We start from the raw sequence: 18,119 nt of genomic DNA on the forward strand, positions 1-18,119 counted from the left end.
CACTCAAGGCTTCACTGCTATTTTTATTCACAGAAGTAGGATATTTTTTCCCTGTTAAATGGTTATAAACATTACTCATACTTGGGAAACACTGTCAGCCAGAATCACTATGATTCAGAGGAGGGAACAATTTATAAAGGAAAGCTTCACAAAGAAGTAAATAGATGAACTGCTTTTGGAGAATGGGTAGAATTGCTATGCATACAGAAGAAGGATGAGTTCACTGTGCATAAGGAAGAGTAAGGGATATGTGGTGTTGTTAGTGGCACCTGAATAAAATCTGATGGAATGAGAAGATGTAAGAGCATGGCTCTGTTAAAGGGAGTTTAAATGCATGCCCAGGAGAATGAATTTATCAATTTGAAACTATTGAGCATTCTATAGCATGGACCTTGGTAACTGGATCCTGGCTTCGAAAGGCTTTGTCTAACAGTATTACCCAAGATGAATAGGGATATATATAGTTGTGGGTAACAGTGCCAGGACGCTAATGTTAAAATCCAGGAGTAACGGGGCTAAGGGAGAAAATCCGGAAGATACTCTGAAGAAAATTTTCTGAACTTGGTAACCAAAAGAAAGTGGGTATAATAAAAATTGAACACAATGCTTTATTATTAGTTATGTGAGAATGGGGCCATCATTTACAGGAACATCGAAGTCAGGAGAGAAATCATCTCATTTTGGTAATAATTGAATAAATGTGGCTTTGCAATTTGTATCTAACAAAGTGGTATAACACACTAGTTACAGCATCCAGTAAGACCTCTGGAACATCTGATATCTAGAGAAAGGTAAGGCTATTGATGTAGCTTTGCGAGATATCTTTGAAGAATCACCAAGTTAAGGCAGGGGGATAAGTGGAGAAAATCAAGAATAGAAATCAAGGACTCAACTTTGGTGATGGTCATAGTTTTTAACAAAGACATAAAATCAGGAAAAAAAGATAGAGGAAGAATAATCATGAGAAGAAGGATATCTGGTCTGTTTGGGGAGTGGGACCCTACGGAAGAGAGTATCTTGTGAAGAATTTGCTGGTCAGCTGTCAAAGGCTGTATGTCAAACAGGAGACATGAAAGAGAAAGGTGACTAAGGAGAGTCCTCTGAGTGTCCCAATCATGAGATAATTGTTAAACTCTGAGTTAATAAATTTAGTAAAGTGTTGAGAGCAAAGGTTGAATTTCAGAATATTAAAAAGAGTAAATATAACAAAGTAGAGGTAGTATGTGCAAATTCATGTATAGTACTCTCTGAGGTATGTTATACATTAGAGCTACAGTTATATATAAGTTTATAGTTATATTTAGAGTGATTATTATTGAGTTGAGATGGCTTAAAGGATAGGTTAGACTGATTTTCAAGAAGAGAGGTAGAAAAATATTAATCAAACACATATGAAGAGAGAAAGCCAATGACTGGGAGTTAAATACTTTTCAGTAAATAAGCCGTTTGGCACAGTTGACAATGTACTGACTTAGGAGCTTAGAAGTTGGATCATGGAGCCAGTGAAGTCAATATCGTAAATTTGATCCTCACATGTACTTTGCACACAGTAACATCCTATTTTATAACCAGAGATCCCATTTTTAATCAGCTATCTTAAAATGTTGATAAAAATCTTCATCTTTATGGTAACAACAGTGAAGTAACAAATGCCATATTTTGAAAAACTGCTGTCTGCTAATCATTATTATAGTTACTTTACAGAAACTATTTTAACCATAATTATAGCCCCCAAGGTAGATATTACCCTTTCTCATTTAACATGATGAGAAAACAAAGACAGAAGAAAAAACACACTTTCCCACACTGTATTGTCAGTAATTAGCTGACCCAGGCTTTGGACTCAGATCTGTCTGTTTCTCCTGTTCACGTCCTGCTATAATTCACTGCAACTGTTTCCTAAAGTAGAAAAAATAGTTAACACCATGACTCTCCCACTGCTGTGACAAACAAGCAAACACACAAAAGCTCTTAGAGCATGTCCTCCTTATATGTCATTTTCTTATACAAAGTATAAAACATGTTGTGCCCTTTTTCTTCTTAGTATATATTGATAACTATGTAGTTCAACAACTGGCCAATATATAGTTTGCCTTTCATTCATCTAAAAATTTATCACTTGGCTAGGCAAATTACAATGAAAGACATGATAAAGTACTAAGGGGAAATAAAAACACTTCTTGAATTTATTTTCCAGCTCCAACAAAAATGATTTAGCAAACTCTAAGTAGAGCACAGGAACTGAAAACACCCATGTGTGTCTGTACGTGTGCTACTCATATATTATATACAGTGTGCTTGGCCAACTGGACAAATAGGGCTACATGGCCTTCAAAATTCTAGGAAGTACATAACTACAGGGATAAAATTGTCTCAAGAGAAATAAATGCAGTATTCCTGAAGTCACAAGTAGATGGTGCCTGTGATAGAATTAACAAATCAGGCACAATTTTTTAAATTGAAAGTTATACAAATTTAACATTTCATTATTAAACTACAAAATATTAATTGATCACACACTATGCTGATAATTGTAAATATGGTGTTAAAAATGTCGTGTTTGTTTTTCATTGAGCTTAAGGTCTAATGGGGAAGGAAAGACAAATGAACATAAAATTATAAATGTGACTAGAGCTAAACCATATGGATACATATATGATAAGCATCACTAAAATAGTCATTCATGATAGGAGGTACAGGGTGTTCAGGGATCACTTCATTAAAGAAATGATATTTGAACTGAGAACTAAGTGGTGTCTAGATTTTCACCCGGCAACGCCAAGAGAAAGCTGATCAATACAAATTTGGAAATTCCAGGTGTGGGTGTGTGTGGTGGAGGTTGATGGGTGGCAGTGGGGGCATGGTCAGTTTTGGGGCATGGTCAGTTTTAGTGCCTGTAAGAACTTAGAGAAGGAAGAGGACCTTGGTGTGAGACGAGGCTGGAGAGACAGACAGGGACAACACATGTAGACATTAAGGTCCAAGCTAAGAATTCTGGTTTATTCCCTGTGAGCAATGTGAAATTAACATGGAGTTGTAAGGAAGCAAGTGGCCTTATTAACCTTTAATATTTGTAGTAGCTTAGGCATTGCTGTTATTTTCCAAACTTGCTGTTAATATAACTTACCTACAATGAACAAAAGTAGAAATTAAAGTGGAATAAGAAGGAGGTTTGAAGTAGAAATCTGGGAAAATATATATTCACATAACTGCAGTCAGAATGAAAACAGTCACTGATTTTTAATAGTATTTCTGTTTTCTATGGTTAGTAGAAATATGAAGTGTTATTACAATTAAAAGCATGAGTGCTAAATGTGCATCAGTATTCGGTGAACTGTTTCCATGCATATTAAATAAATATGAAACAATATTCTTTAAAATTTCTAATATCTTTAAATTTCTTTAGTCTTTCAAATTTTTTTTGAGCTTCTGCACTATAAAAAAACTTCTGCCATCACAATCAGGTGGAAAAAGCTTATTATAATTAAATTTTCTAGTTGAAAGTCTGAGAACCTGTTTCAGCTATGTATGTATGTATGTATGTATGTATGTTTGTATGTATATGTGTATGTATATATGTATTTCTAAATGAGTGCTGGCAGATTTTTGATGTGTGGGACCTATTGGAGACTAAGAGTTTGATCTGCAATTTACCACAGGCTTTACTTATTTCTAGGCTTTAAGATATTCAGGCTCACTTATCTTTTATTCTGCTTAGGCCTAGCAACAATTTACATTCAAACTTTAGAAGATTGTGACTAATTTTCTTTTCTGAAGGACTCTTCTATCTAAAGTGAACGCAGTTTTCTCAATTATTCAACATAAATTGGCTGTTCTTGGTATTAAAGTAAGTTCATGTATTAGACTCAGATTTATTGTTCTCTTCAAAAAGGAATTTAAACTAGGAAAATGTTGGTGTATGTAATAGATGCATATTAATGATGAAAACAGCATATTTAGGCTGGGCACAGTGGTATATGCTTGTAATCTCAGCATTTTGGGATGCCAAGGTGGGAGAACTGCTTGAGCCCAGGATTTTGAGACCAGTCTATGGAGCATAGTGAGTTCTCAGCTCTACAAAAACACAAAAAAAATTAGCTAGGCATGGTGGTGCATGCCTGTAGTCCCAGCTACTAGGGAGACTGAGTTGTGAGGATTGCTTGAGCCTGGGAAGTCAAGGCTGCAGTGAGCCATGCCCCACTGCGCTCCAGCCTGCACGACAGAGTGACACTCTGTCTCAAAAAATACATGTATAGGTTTTTAAAAATAAAAGAGTATATTTGATATAAGCATAATATTCATGAAAATAGATACCAATATTAAGGGTACAAGACACATGCCCAGTTAACAGACTAATTTAAACACAGAATGTTTGCTTCTTTCCAGTAAGCTTAAGGTACTGAGTATAAAGCATTTTTCTCCACATAAAGCATATGTTAGGTCACTATGTTTCAGTAAAGATATTTTGTTGTAAATTACTTTAAATGCGTACTATATAGATCATTCATAATCATTTTAATCTTACATCCCCTGAGTATTAGTATTTATAGATGAGAAAACAAAGTAAGAGAGGATGATCTCTGCTATTAATCTATTTGGAACATTATCTTACATCTTCTGATTCCTCTTGGTTGTATGCTAGACTGTTATGGAACCGCTGTTTCCAAAAGGTATTCCCTGATAATGCAGCAAAAACATTAAGAAAAAAATAATGACAATGGAAAGCTGGAAACCAGAAGATTACTATTCTCAATGGTTGCTTTAGGCTGTTACAAATCATTATTTTCCGTTAGACATGATTCTTTGCATTGGAGAATAAGGTCTGTAGAAACTTGATAACATTAGGCAATGCAAATTAGATTATTCTTGTGCTGTTCTAACTTATTACATGTACAACAGATGAATTCATATTTTCATTATTGGGAAACGGGCTTGTTGGAATTTTTGGCTAATCACATGTATTATATGTCATCACAAAAAATAATTTAATACGCATTGCAAGTCTTTAATAGAATTGGAACAGTAATCTCTAAGTTAAATTCAGTGCAATCTGTATCTCCAAAGATTGCAGGAGTTAATACTTATGAAAAAGTAAAGAAAAAGTACCTGCTCCTCTGGTGTTATTCAAATCCCCTTTAATGATTTTGCATGATTTTCCATTGCCATTGCATACACCACAATGATCTTCCCTTGCAAGAGACCCTAATAAACCATCACAGCCAACTTTCTGTAACAAGAGAATGACAGCACATCATAAATAGAGGTATTCTTTTCTTGTTTTACTACTAATTTATGACAAACCTAGTCTCTATAAATCATATATATTTAATTGTAAAACTTATAAAATGTTATAATATGAGATGTCAAATAATCTGTAAAATGACCATGATAGTGGTAAGAGGTTTCTTTCTTTGCTTTTTTTTTTTCTTTTTGTGAGACAGGGTCTGGCTCTGTCACCCAGGCTGCAGTGCAGAGGCTCCATCTTGGCTCACTGCAACGTCTGCCCCCTTGCTGAAGCCATCCTCCCACCTCAGCCTCCCAAGTAGCTGGAACTATAGGCATGTGCCACCATGCTGGGCTAATTTTTGTTTTATTTTTGCTGAGACAGAGTTTCACCATGTTGCCCACACTGGTCTCGAACTCCTGAGCTCAAGTAATCTGCTTGCCTTGGTTCCCAAAGTGTTAGGACTACAGGTGTGAGTCTCTGTGACCAGCTTAGAGTATCTTTTATAGTAAGTAGTAAATGACACCATAAAGTAATTTGGAAGAAAATATTGTTGAGAAAAATGCAATTTACATAAATCCCAAAGGAAATCACATTTCTGTTAAATATAACATGATTAATTCCTTCTACTCAACAAATAACAGATATACTTCACTATATGGATGCCTTAGCTTTTAAAGTGATTGTAAAGTAAGTGCTAAATAGGAAATATTAACTTTCTGGAAAACTGAATATAGATGTTTATTTTTACTACAGTCCATGAATCAACTATAGTTTATTCCATCCCTATCTCCTTTGGCACCCAGCACACGAATGTAAGAATGCCTCACAATCTGTGGCTGCTTTAAGGAAATATGAAATGTCGGAAATTAATTTTTAAATGCTCCCAGAAGAATTTTGTTAATATGAATCTTCTGAGGCCAAATTAATTGCCTTTTTTCTTGTAAATAATGTTTGCTTCCCATTGATGAGAGCAAAGTTGTACATACTCAAAGGGCATAATTTAGTATGTCAACTGTCAGAAATAAATGGTAGTATTACACAATTCCTCCTAATCAAGAAGGATTTGGAACAGAGACTGATGATACATCCATTTATAATAGGTTCCAATTACTGTAGAGGAAATTTTAAAATATTAAATACAACTGAAACAAAAACAGAATCTTTGTGATTGGTGCTGCTGGTGTTGGGGTGGGGGAAGCTGGCAGATTATTAAATGCAGCTGCAGAATGAATATGCTGGGAGCAAAAGTCACATTAAAACTGCACAATGCAGCATTCCTTTCTTTTGTCAAGGGGGGCCTATCAGTGTCAAGAGGTACAAAGTGTTAGCAAAGAACTCTGATCAGCAAGTCAAAGCTTATTCAAGGAAAAATAAAGAGAATGTCTGGATGAAAGAAGCAGCCACCACAGGAAATGCACAGAGCATAACGAAGTATGTGAAGAGAACATTAAGCAGGAGCCTGACCTGGGAGCCCTGGGTTAAGAAGAAAAGTCTCTTCATGTTCAAATGGAGAAAAAATTGAGTAGAGCTAGAGTGCTTTGGAAATAATAAAAGTATCTTTCTTGTTCTATCCCTGGTATCCACATTGTCTCTTGGCAAATGGTAAGAAAACAATAAATAATAGTTCAATTATTAGATACATTGGTACTTGGTAGTTTCTTAGTTTTTCCCAATCCCGTAACTAGGATTATGCAAGGTGTGTAAATCTAAAGTAAAAGTAAGGAATAGACATATAATTTATAGTTCAATAATCATATATTTTAAAAATAAAAGATATATTTTATAATTGGTAGTTTTAAGTATCCACACATATCAAAAAACACTCACATAAATCCGAAAGTTGAACTACTTGGAAGAGGCAAAGCTGTATCACTGGTAGCAAGTACCTGAGGTACTACTAGTGTGCTGGAGATATGCAAATAACATGATCATACAGGCTCCAGCCTTCCTAATCAGTTTCAGTAAGAGAAGCTTCACAGAATCAAAATGGGTCACCAGAGAAAGCTATCTGTTTTCAATTGCCTTCCATTCACTAAGTCTGGAATGCTATATTCAGCTTCGGTGCTAGACATTTAGTGATAAAATACTCTAGTCAAACCCCTAGTTGTTAAAGGTTGTTAGAAAAACTAAAGAGGCATGTTTTAAATTTCACTGGAAGACTAAATGAAGCATTTTAATTAAGAAGCCAGAATCTTGAAGTATTTTAATGCCGTTAGATGTCACAATTCATTTCAAATAATTCTAATTTAATTATAGTCATCAGGTCCACATAGCATTTGTGCGGAATCCTTGTTGTTGTAATTTTAATGTTTAGCCAGGGACTCTGTAAAAGATTTGGCTTATACAGTATGTTAAGTAAAGAGCGTAACAACTGCTATTATATTTGGCATGCACAATTTAAAAAATAAATTCATCTAAGACATACAGTAATCTAACAGATTTACATAAAATGACATGATAAAAGCTTTACTAGTACAGCATATAGTTCTGAAAACAAAGTATGTATAAGTAAAATATAATTTTTTAGTGAAAAATTACATTTTGGTTACTGTCCTATTCTAAAGAATAGAGGACATTAATATGTAATCATAAAACTGCTTCTTAAGCCAATGGTTTTACATGATTCTATGCTTTAAACCTGTAGCATACTGGCAAAATATGGAATCTTAGAGCTGGGAAAGCATTTAAGTTTCGTGTTTTTCCCAGCTCCTTACCCAGAAGTGCACACGCTTCTGTTGGATCATGGATGAATCCATTCATAGTTTGAAATTGTTTTCAATTTTTGGCATTTGTGTGCATGTTTATGTGTATGTGTGTGTTCAGTTGCGCATTTTTCTGAGAAAAAATATTCATCAGATTCTCAAAGGAGTGTATATAGCACAAAGTCAATGATCAATGGTTGGCCAACTTTATTTTACAGATTAATTAATGCATGCAAATATATTTTAAGTGATTTGCCCAAGAACAGTTTCCTAAAGGCTGTCATGGATTCAATCCACTCCACTCAGCAAACTCTTTCATTGCTAAATGATTTATTTCTCTCCTGCTTCTGGAAGGTTTATCAGAACTCATCTAGGAAAAAGGAACCTGCTTTCCCCAAGGTTGTAGCCACTTCTTGGGGCAGCTTGTATCCAAACAGTGGTAGATGCTGGGAGTAAATGGCCTGGATTTCTTACCCAGATGGTGAACTTTCAAGCCCCATGCCAGTTTAAGTGCTCCCCACAGGGTCAGCTAACGTATTGTGACTGCACCAGAGTCTGATTTCACCCTGTGCCCAAACCTGCCTGTTCCTTGTCTCTACGTAGATGTTGATCATGAAAATACTTGGCATTAAACTTTGTGCATATTAATCTTCCAGGGAAAGTCAATTTGAGAGAGTGGCAGAACCATGACTAGCAATTGCTCAGTTCTACCTTTGATCTTTCCACTATGCTCTTCATAATCATTTTAACAGAAATTCTATTTTTCTAAAGATAGGTGAAAAGCATATCAATACATGTAAATGGAATTATTTTTAAAAGAAAGAGAAAAGCAAATAAAATATTTAACTATTGTAAGAAAGTTGAATATGCATTTAAAAATCACTTGATTCAAGTATGTTGATAATACTTGAGTATGGGTTATAAGGTCAATTTTATTGATTTTTGCCTGAGGGATCAGTTTTGGACACAAGGGATGGAGAACTAGACTGCTTGAATTTCTGGTCTGGAATATTTTGACATAAAATGTCCAAAGTGCTCTAATTTTAAACCTGTATACAATCAAAATCTCAGTAATCTCAGTTTGTTCAGTTAGTAATGGATTTTATGGAGCATCAATTCATACCCATCATTGCACAGATTTAAAAAATGAGGTTTCAAAGTAAATTAGACTTGCTCAAGGTCACGATTAAGGCAGGACTATAGCAACATCTTAGTTTTCAACCATGCTGTGAAGTTGCTCAATGGTCCCACAATCTTCCTTCAATATATAAATTCTTCTTTTTAGAATGTCTTACCTGGCACCTGCCGTTTGCACAGATATCTAATCCCTGATGTCCGCAAGAAGTTCCATCCATCACTTTTTCTGCTAGAAGAATAGGCTGTTCTTTTCCAACAGGAGAGCAAAACAAGGCACATGGTTTTTCTATATACCGAATGGATTAAAAAAAATAAGAAAAAGTCACTCCATAAATATTTTTTATCTTAAGCTTCATTTTTCAGGAGGTTATTGAGTATAAAATATAATTCATTGTTAATTTTAAGTAATGTAATATTAGAGTAGATGATATTAGAAGATTACTGTATGTAGTAAATGAGGTGCCTGGAAATGGTAAATGACTTTTAATCATCTTCTAGTGTATGTAGTAAATGAGGTGCCTGGAAATGGTAAATGAATTTTAATCATCTTCTAGGAAATCTGGCTTCAAATTATCTTAAAATGTATCATTTGTTATTTTATGGCACAACATATCTAGCACACACAAACCAGACCTCCTCCCTGAATAATATTGGCACACCCCAATTTTTTGCTCATATTTCTTTGAAATGACCTCCTCTTCATCTTTAGTAGACAGCAAGATTTAACCTGTTTTTAAGTCCTGGTTATGATTTACTTCATGCTTAAATTCTTTCTTGATGTCTTACTTCTAAATTTCAATATGCTAATTTTTATTTCCATGTAGTTCACATATTCTAATTGAAAAAAATGTCTAAAGGGAGAAAGAAGAGCCTCTAAGATTAGCAATTCTCATGAAGTTTTCTGTTACTAGGATTGTAGTAAAAGTTGCATTCATAAACAACATTTCTGTTACCAGGATTGTTAGTACAATGCAACATGAATGTTGTTTTGAAATGCAGTACCATCCCATGAGAGCATCCATAGTTATGTGCAACTGCTGATGTGCTAGGGAGAACTCAGTCCTCTTCACTACTAAGGCAGAAACCATGTCATTGTACACAATGATCTCTAGGTTGAGAACCATTATTCCAGATAAATAATTCCTAAATAGCTGCTAGTCTTCTTTGTTTCTCATTGAACAGCAAGGTAAGATGTCTGGGGTTAAAACACTTGCCTTTTAGGCTCAGAAAGTGGCACAATATTTTTAAAGTGTTGTGTCCATTTCCAAGTCTCCTACAAAGGAGCTGTAGTATTTGGTAACCCAGTAGTACTACTATCCAAATCTGAAACCTCAGAGCAATTTCCATGCTACATTACTACTCTATTGGCTTGATACCAGTCAGGCCCTTTACTGTTTATTAAGCTTATATAAATAGAATGGAAAATAGTTTACAGTCTCTGACACTGATCTTCCCTTATGTCTTCAGTAAAGTTCCACGTATGCTGATGGGATTCTATAAATACCAAATAACAGCCAGAGGCATGGAACAGGGTATCAGTTTGCAAAGAGAAGACAGACAGTTAAATGAGCCTTCAGAATTGAACATTTCAAACAGTTTTCACATGTGGCTTCTGAATACTGCTCTCAACAATTTTGGGGAGTTGGAACATGGCCTTTAATGTGCATGGTTTTGAAATTTTCCTTTAAGATGCCATTATAAGCTGCAATAAAGCATTTCAGTGTGCTCTCACACCTCAAAGTAGGTTATGTTTATTCAATGACTGCTTACTATGTCATATCTTTGAACTTAAAAACAGCTGCTATAATTGTAACACTTTAAAAGTGGTATATATAATGTTCTTCCTTGAGTTTTCATTGAAGAGAAGAATGAACCAGATACATGAATAAATAATATTGAAAGGAGTTAGTCTCCTAGAAATTCCATTCATATTCCAAGCAAAAATTCAGATAAAAATTTTTGTATTTCTCCTTTTATAACATATTGCCAATACACTCTGCTGCCTTTAGCTGTACAGATGACATAAACATTTGATATCATTCATTTCTGGAGTATACCCTCAAGGCTGTGACATTGTAGTGATCCATGTAACATGCCATACTTGGCAGGCAGGCTTAGGCTTGATTTAAGAGACCAACTCTTTCCAAGATATGCATTAGACATGGATTTCAGCCAAATTTTGGCACAAAGTATGCGAAATACCTGAATGTGGAAGCCATGCATCTCTTTTCTCTAAAAATAAATGTTCACTACTGCATTGCTACCCTACCTTTAATTCTCCTAGGCAGGGATTTATATATTACATAACAGATACAGTCACTTGTATTTTAAGGTGTCACATGTTATTAAGACTAGGTTTTCTAAAAAAATTATATATTTCAATTTCTTCCATAGTGCTATAACACATGTAGGCTAGTGACTGTTGTATATTTTATTTGAAATACAGACTCTGATGAGTTTGATTGATATGTGTTGCAAAATATCTGAAATGCTAACCTGTTGATTAAACAAATAGCTATTGTGGATTATTTTGATGATATACATCACTTTGTAAGAGACAGGAGTTCCTTTAATTGTGATTTCTAACAGCTTCAGTGTTTTAAGTTGATGCTCATTCAACTCTGACTTTCTTTTAATTTGGGGAACACCTATTTTCTACCTCTCACTTCACACATGAGTAAATGGGTTTCAAATAAGCGACATTATAAACTCTTACATTCAGTTAGAGTAGAGACAGAATTAACACTCAAAGAATCAGATAATTTTCATGATGTGAACAGTCATATTGATTATATTTTTACAATAAAAAGTTACTGGCTATATATTCAAATTTATTTTAAAAAATGTTAATCAGATGCTGAATATACAATAAAGGATACACTAGGGACAGACATTAGAGGCAATGCAGACACATTGAAATGGCTATTACAGTTTGTGGATGTGTGGTACTTAGAAGGGACACACAATTTGGAGCATCAGAGGGATTCTTTCTAGAGGAACTGACACACACTGAGCCCCAAAAATCAGTAGAAGTTTTCAAATAGAGAACAAGATCAAAGCTTGAGAGGGAAAAACCATTATGCTAACACCCAGCTGGTATAAAGGCCCACAAATAAGACAGCAGTATCTAAGGGCTGGAATGGAAGTCAGCCTGACCATATAGGATTCTACAAAAGAGAGTGATGGAGATGAGGCAGGAGAAGTTAAAGCAGGCAGGCCACAGAAATATCCTTATAAACCAGGTGCTCAAGTTTGTGCAGCAGAAAAGCAAGTGTTACCTTCAACGAGATGGGACACACTAAAGAGGATCAGATGGACACGAATAGGAAGGGTTATAATCATGAATTCGGTCTGAAACCTGCAGATATGCAATGAGATATACCAAGGAGGCAGTTGTACATACAAGTTCTTAGCTCAAATGAAAAATCTGGTTGAAGACATAAACCCATGCATTATTTGCATATTTGAAGTCATGGGAATAGATGAGATCATCTAAAAAGAAAATGCAGAGTGAAAATAGAATAGCAGTTGAAATAGGCAGAAGGAGAACATGCCAGAGACGTAGTAGGAAAATCAGGTCAGTGTTATAACGCGGAAACCAAGCAAGGCATATGAATATTTCAACAACCACAGGGGTGGGCAGCCACATTAATGTATTTAAGAGTCAAGTACGAAGAGGATGGGAAACTATTTATTAGGTTTCATTTCCGTGAGACTCCTGGATGACATTGGAAAGACTTGTGTTGGTGGAATCCAGATTGAAGGGAAGGAAGGAAAGGGCTAGGATACAGGCAGGCCTTTTGAGAAGGGTGGCTGCGAGGAGAGAAATGTGTACGTGAACCAGCTCAAGGTGGCTATGACCTTGAAGAGAAGTTTTTATGTTTTAGTGGGAGAGTCTTAAATATGTTAAAAAATTAAATGTGAATGATCCAAAAGAGAGGTTAACTATATGAGAGAAAGTAGGGGTAATCAATAAGATATCTGAAAAGGGAAGATGGGGATGGCATCTAGGCCACAGCCGGAAGGATTGGCCTTGGAAAGGAGGAATTAAAATTCTGCCATATAGCAAAATGCAGATGGAGTATCCTAAGTTAGGCTAATGCGTTTTGATAGCAGTAAATAAGGAGGTAATCAATCTGATAGCTGCTATATTTCTCCCCCCCCCACCAGTAGTAGTGGAATAATCTGCCCCATTGTTTGGCTGTTTCCATTACTCCTTGTAATGGAATGGAAAGGGTTTCATCAGATGGGGGCACTGAAATGGACGGGCAATGGAGTTTAGGTTATTGAGAAGAGTGTAATTGGAATGATGGAGAGCAAAGTTGAAATTGACTAAAGGGAGAAAACAGAGACTGGTGGCATCATAACCAATGAAATCAGAGCATCTGTTATCACTTTTGGTAACAAACTCAACCCACACCCACAGCCCACTCGCCATGGGCAAGAATTATCTCTCTCTCTTTTTTTTTTTTTTTTTTTTTTTTTTTTGTGACAGAGTCTTGCTCTGTCACCCATGCTAGAATAAAGTGGCACCATCCTGGCTCAGTGTAACCTCTGTTTTCTAGGTTTGCCTCAGCTTCCTAAGTAGCTGGGACTACAGACACATGCCACCACACCCAGCTAATGGCTTTTTTTGTTTTTTGTTTTTGGTTTCAAGCTCCTGAGCTCAAGCAATCTGCTTGCCTTGGTCTCCCAAAGTGGTGAGATTACAGGTGTGAGCCACCTTGTTTGGCATATGATTCTTAACTAATAAGGCAGCACATAATTTTCTTAAAATTCTTATTTTGAAATAATTAAATATTTAGAGTAACTTACAGAAATAGTACAGAGATTTCCCACATACTTTTCACTCAGTTTCCCCCATGGTTATACCTTCTTAACTACAGTACCACAGCAAACCCAGGAAGCTGGCATTGGTACCTGTGGGTGTATAGTTGTAGGCCACTTTATCACATGTGTAGATTTGTGCAATCACTGCCACAGTCAAGGTCTGAAACTATTCATCAGCATACAGATCTTCCTCATGCTACCCATCCCTCTCCCCTCTGCTATCCCTAACCCCCGGCAACCACTCATTTGTACGAATTTGTTTTCCATCTCTGTAATTTTATCATTTCAAGAATATTATCACATGAAATCATATAACATGGGACCTTTTGAGATTGGCATCTCAATTTTGCATCTCCATCCCTCTCCCCGCCGCCATCCCTAACCCCTGGCAACCAAATTCATTTGTACGAATTTGTTTTCCATCTGTGTAATTTTATCATTGCAATAATGTTAACACATGAAATCACATAACATGGGACCTTTTGAGATTGGCATTTTTTACTCAGCATAATGCTCTGAGATCTATCAGGCTGTTGCATGTTTTAATAGTTTGCTCATCTTTAGTGCTGAGGAGTATTCTATCATTCAGGAGTATGATTTCTATACTGTGAGTGTACATTTATTTACGAAACTGTCAAACTATATTTTCCAAAGTGGCTGCACGATTTTACACTCCCACCAAGCAACACCTGAGAGATCCAGTATCTCCTTATCCTCACCAGCAGTTAGTGTTGTCATCGCTTTTTATTTTAGTTGTTCTAATATGTTTGTGGTAAGAGCTCTTTATGTTTTTAAAATATATTTTTATCAGTGCTTATGGTGGTTATAGGTCATTACAGGTAGAAAAAAATTAAAGTTCAGAAATACTTTGGAGATAATCTGTAAAATAATCCGACTATTGTAAACACTTGGCAAACTTCGAAATCTGGTTGATCATACCTTCATCCAGGACAGCTTGCCACTGAAGTACATGCTTTGGGGAGGAAGTTCTAACATTATAGGCCTGACATTGCCAGTCTCTGAATCCAGGCAAACCTGCAGGACAAGGTGGATTCTCACATATTCTGTATTGTTTTCTGGGACCATTACAATCCTTTGCTTCAGAACCTAGCCTAGAAAAGATAATACAAATAATCAATTTTATGTTTTTTATGTTAGCTACCCAGTTTTAAAATTAAAACCCATTATATTAATAATATATAATCCCTTATATTTACTTTTGAAAACTTGACCATGAAATGATTGATAGTAGTAGCACATTCATATAGTTCTTTATATACTTTTCTAATCATTGATCAATATACCTTCCAAAATACATGAGGAAAAAAAGCCCACTTGCCTGGAAAATGATACATAGGAGTAAAAGGTAGAGACTGAAGGGAAAATAGCCTTCAAGTGCCCATTAAGCAATTTGGTTCTTAGAATTATTAAGGATATATTTTCATACAAATTCATATAAATCCTTTAAAACTGCATGTGACTTCTACACCAACAGAGTTAAAGTTCATGAGCTGGAATGATTTTCTCACACTATCCTAGAATTCCTGTAGGGATAATGGGGTTGAACAAGCTGATCCCATAATAATTCCCGTCCGTACCTGTGCTTACCATGTTTCTGTTTTTCATTAGCCTTAGCTTTTGCTGTCATTCATTTTGTTCTCATTCCCTTTCTTACCCTTCTGCTCTTCTCCTAGTTCCTTTAAATGTTCACATATTTTTTTCTAATACATATCTCCCTGTTTATTGAAATATAATATTTTATAGATTTACTCAAAAAATAACCTTTTGTAGCTTTCAGTATTTATTCTTAGAATGGTTGATCTTTAATTTCTTCTTAAAGGCAATTTTTATACAAAATATATAATTTGAAGGACTTTTCTGTTTTCGAATGTGAGTAGAGATTGAGGGGCTTATTTTGCTCTCCAACATGCTTTATTAATAAAACTTTTGCATTCCAAAGTTGAAGAAATGCCCTCCCACAACCAGAAACTTTAAGTTTACCCAGGACATTTGCGCTCTCGACTGCTGATCCCAGCACTGCAGGTGCGGCTGCAAGGACTCCACAGGCTCCACTCTCCAGCCAGATGTTCAGGTGCTGAGGTCCTGCTGGTACATTCTCCAGCCTTACACCACTATTCCAAAAGTTATGTCTTAGGTGAACAAATCAGGGCACAACTGAAAATCATTCGCTGGCCTATAATGTCACTGGAATTGAATTAAATCAGGTCTACTAGAACCACAAACACGGAGAATTAGGAAAGACCAAAAATAAGTTGTTTTTTTGTCATAGTAATATGTTTGCCCAGTTCTTGCTGATACAGACTTGTTGGGAAAGCAGTGCACGAGTACGTTACTATAGCTCTAAGAATTCAGTTCTTGTGATGGAGACAGGATAAAGGTTATGGGAAGGGAATCTGAGGTTGCACAACCAGGAAAGAAAATCCAACACATTCTAAGAAACGTAATAATTTAAAAGGAACAAAAAATCAGAGAAATATATAAGAATGGAAAACAAGACATAAATGCCCTATGTCCAAGTAGACATTTTTAGCAAATTAAGCAATTTTCATATGATAGATCAGTGACTCAGGGTACTTTTTAACTTGTAATTTTTAAAAAGTACTATTTGTTTTTAGCACTTTCCTCTATTTTCCTTTATGCTCTTTTTTTTTTTTTTTTTTTTTTTTCTGAAAGAGTTCCCATCAAATTCAGTCGCTAACATTATAGCAGGTTGGTTTGAAACACAGGGGCAATTAGATGCTAAAATTCTGTCATTTCGTGCCAGTTATTCTGTAGTTTGCTGGCTATTAACTGGTAAAGATAACTGTGGAATAAGAGAAAGGAGTGTAGTCCTTCTCTTTTTAATCTTTATTATTTATTTATTTATTTATTTATTTTTTCTCATTTACTGAAAACAAAAGCAGTGAGAGAAACTGTTGATGGTTACCCAGGAATGGCTGCTAGAATTTAGGGGACAGGTTATCATAATTTCTCCTTATTCCTGAAAATCAAATAGACGATGATCACAGCAAATGTGGTAAAAGTAACAAAACCATATTGAGAATAGTAAGTAGGATTACAAGCATTTAGATTAGTCATTATATAATGATGAGGTTGAGTAAGTTGATCCTCCTAGCCCTAAATGATCTTCTACACTTAATGGCAACACAATTTACAAAGGATTTTGAGGAAATTACAGAAATGCTCTGATTTGCAGCTTGCTAATTCCTAAAATGTGAATGACAATCATATTTACCTAACAGAGTTTTTTCAGGGGTGGCATGAAGCACACAAAACACAATGTATGACCCCTACTAAGGATTTAATAAGGGTTAACTATAATAATATAGTTGTTAGTATCATTATGTTAATAATTTCAGAAATCTAAGCAAAATTCTGTTCATTCTGATATTTATTCATCTATCTTTATAATTTACTTTGATAATATGTTTTATTGCTATTTTTAGAAAACAGAATTGACTATATATATTTAAAAAATTATATATATACTATACAGATTTAAATTCAACGTCTTTAAGATTCAAAAAGGTTTTAATCTAAACTTGAAAAACAAACAACTCAGAGAATATCAATATGCTCAGACTCTCATGAATTAAATTTGGATTTTATATAAAGACACAGTTTAAAAATTAGAAAAGGAGAAACAGTCTATCTATGTGAAAACTTTTACATTAGTTGTTTTAAGGATTTGAAAATGTTATGCCATTCATGGAAAAAAATCCAATGTGAAAGTCATCAAACTTCAATTAGTCACATTGTTTTAGCCTACTTTACGGGTGTTTATGTTTCCCAGAGTGCATATCTGACCTCCTTGGCCATTTAGCAGCAAGCTGGCATTGAAAAACTGGGCTAGAGTTCATGGCAAACTAAAATATTCTGGAAAAGACTGGGACCTAGATTTGTACATTATTTAAACTATAACACATCTGGCAGATAAAGAGAAATGGACACAGATATGCAAACAAATTTGCATACACAGGTCAGTAAAATTTTAAGAAAGCATAGCATGATATTTAAAGTTTGTTCACCTTGTAGACAAGCAGATGTCTGGATGAAACTAGAGGGTACCTGCTTTTGAGTCTTCTATATGGTTCTGTGCTTCAATAATGAGGAAAGTGTTAAGTGCTTTATTTAAACTATTATACAATATGTTATATAAGATTATATATAAAATAATTCTAATGATGCTTTCCATAAATAGC

General features: G+C 35.1%; 1 protein-coding gene across 1 annotated transcript in view; it reads right to left on the reverse strand.

The window, feature by feature from the left end:
* The window catches only part of ADAMTS19 (ADAM metallopeptidase with thrombospondin type 1 motif 19), a 269,818-nt gene that overhangs the window by 80,572 nt on the left and 171,127 nt on the right, over positions 1–18,119 (reverse strand). Inside the window, exons 12-15 of the mRNA XM_039468879.2 lie at positions 15,898–16,028; positions 14,836–15,008; positions 9,225–9,352; positions 5,107–5,227 (exon numbers count right to left, since the gene is read on the reverse strand). Coding sequence (XP_039324813.1) covers positions 5,107–5,227; positions 9,225–9,352; positions 14,836–15,008; positions 15,898–16,028 — 553 coding nt within the window. The remainder of the gene's footprint in view (positions 1–5,106; positions 5,228–9,224; positions 9,353–14,835; positions 15,009–15,897; positions 16,029–18,119) is intronic.

This window comes from Saimiri boliviensis, chromosome 1 (genome assembly GCF_048565385.1).
Source record: "Saimiri boliviensis isolate mSaiBol1 chromosome 1, mSaiBol1.pri, whole genome shotgun sequence".
NCBI lineage: Eukaryota > Metazoa > Chordata > Mammalia > Primates > Cebidae > Saimiri > Saimiri boliviensis.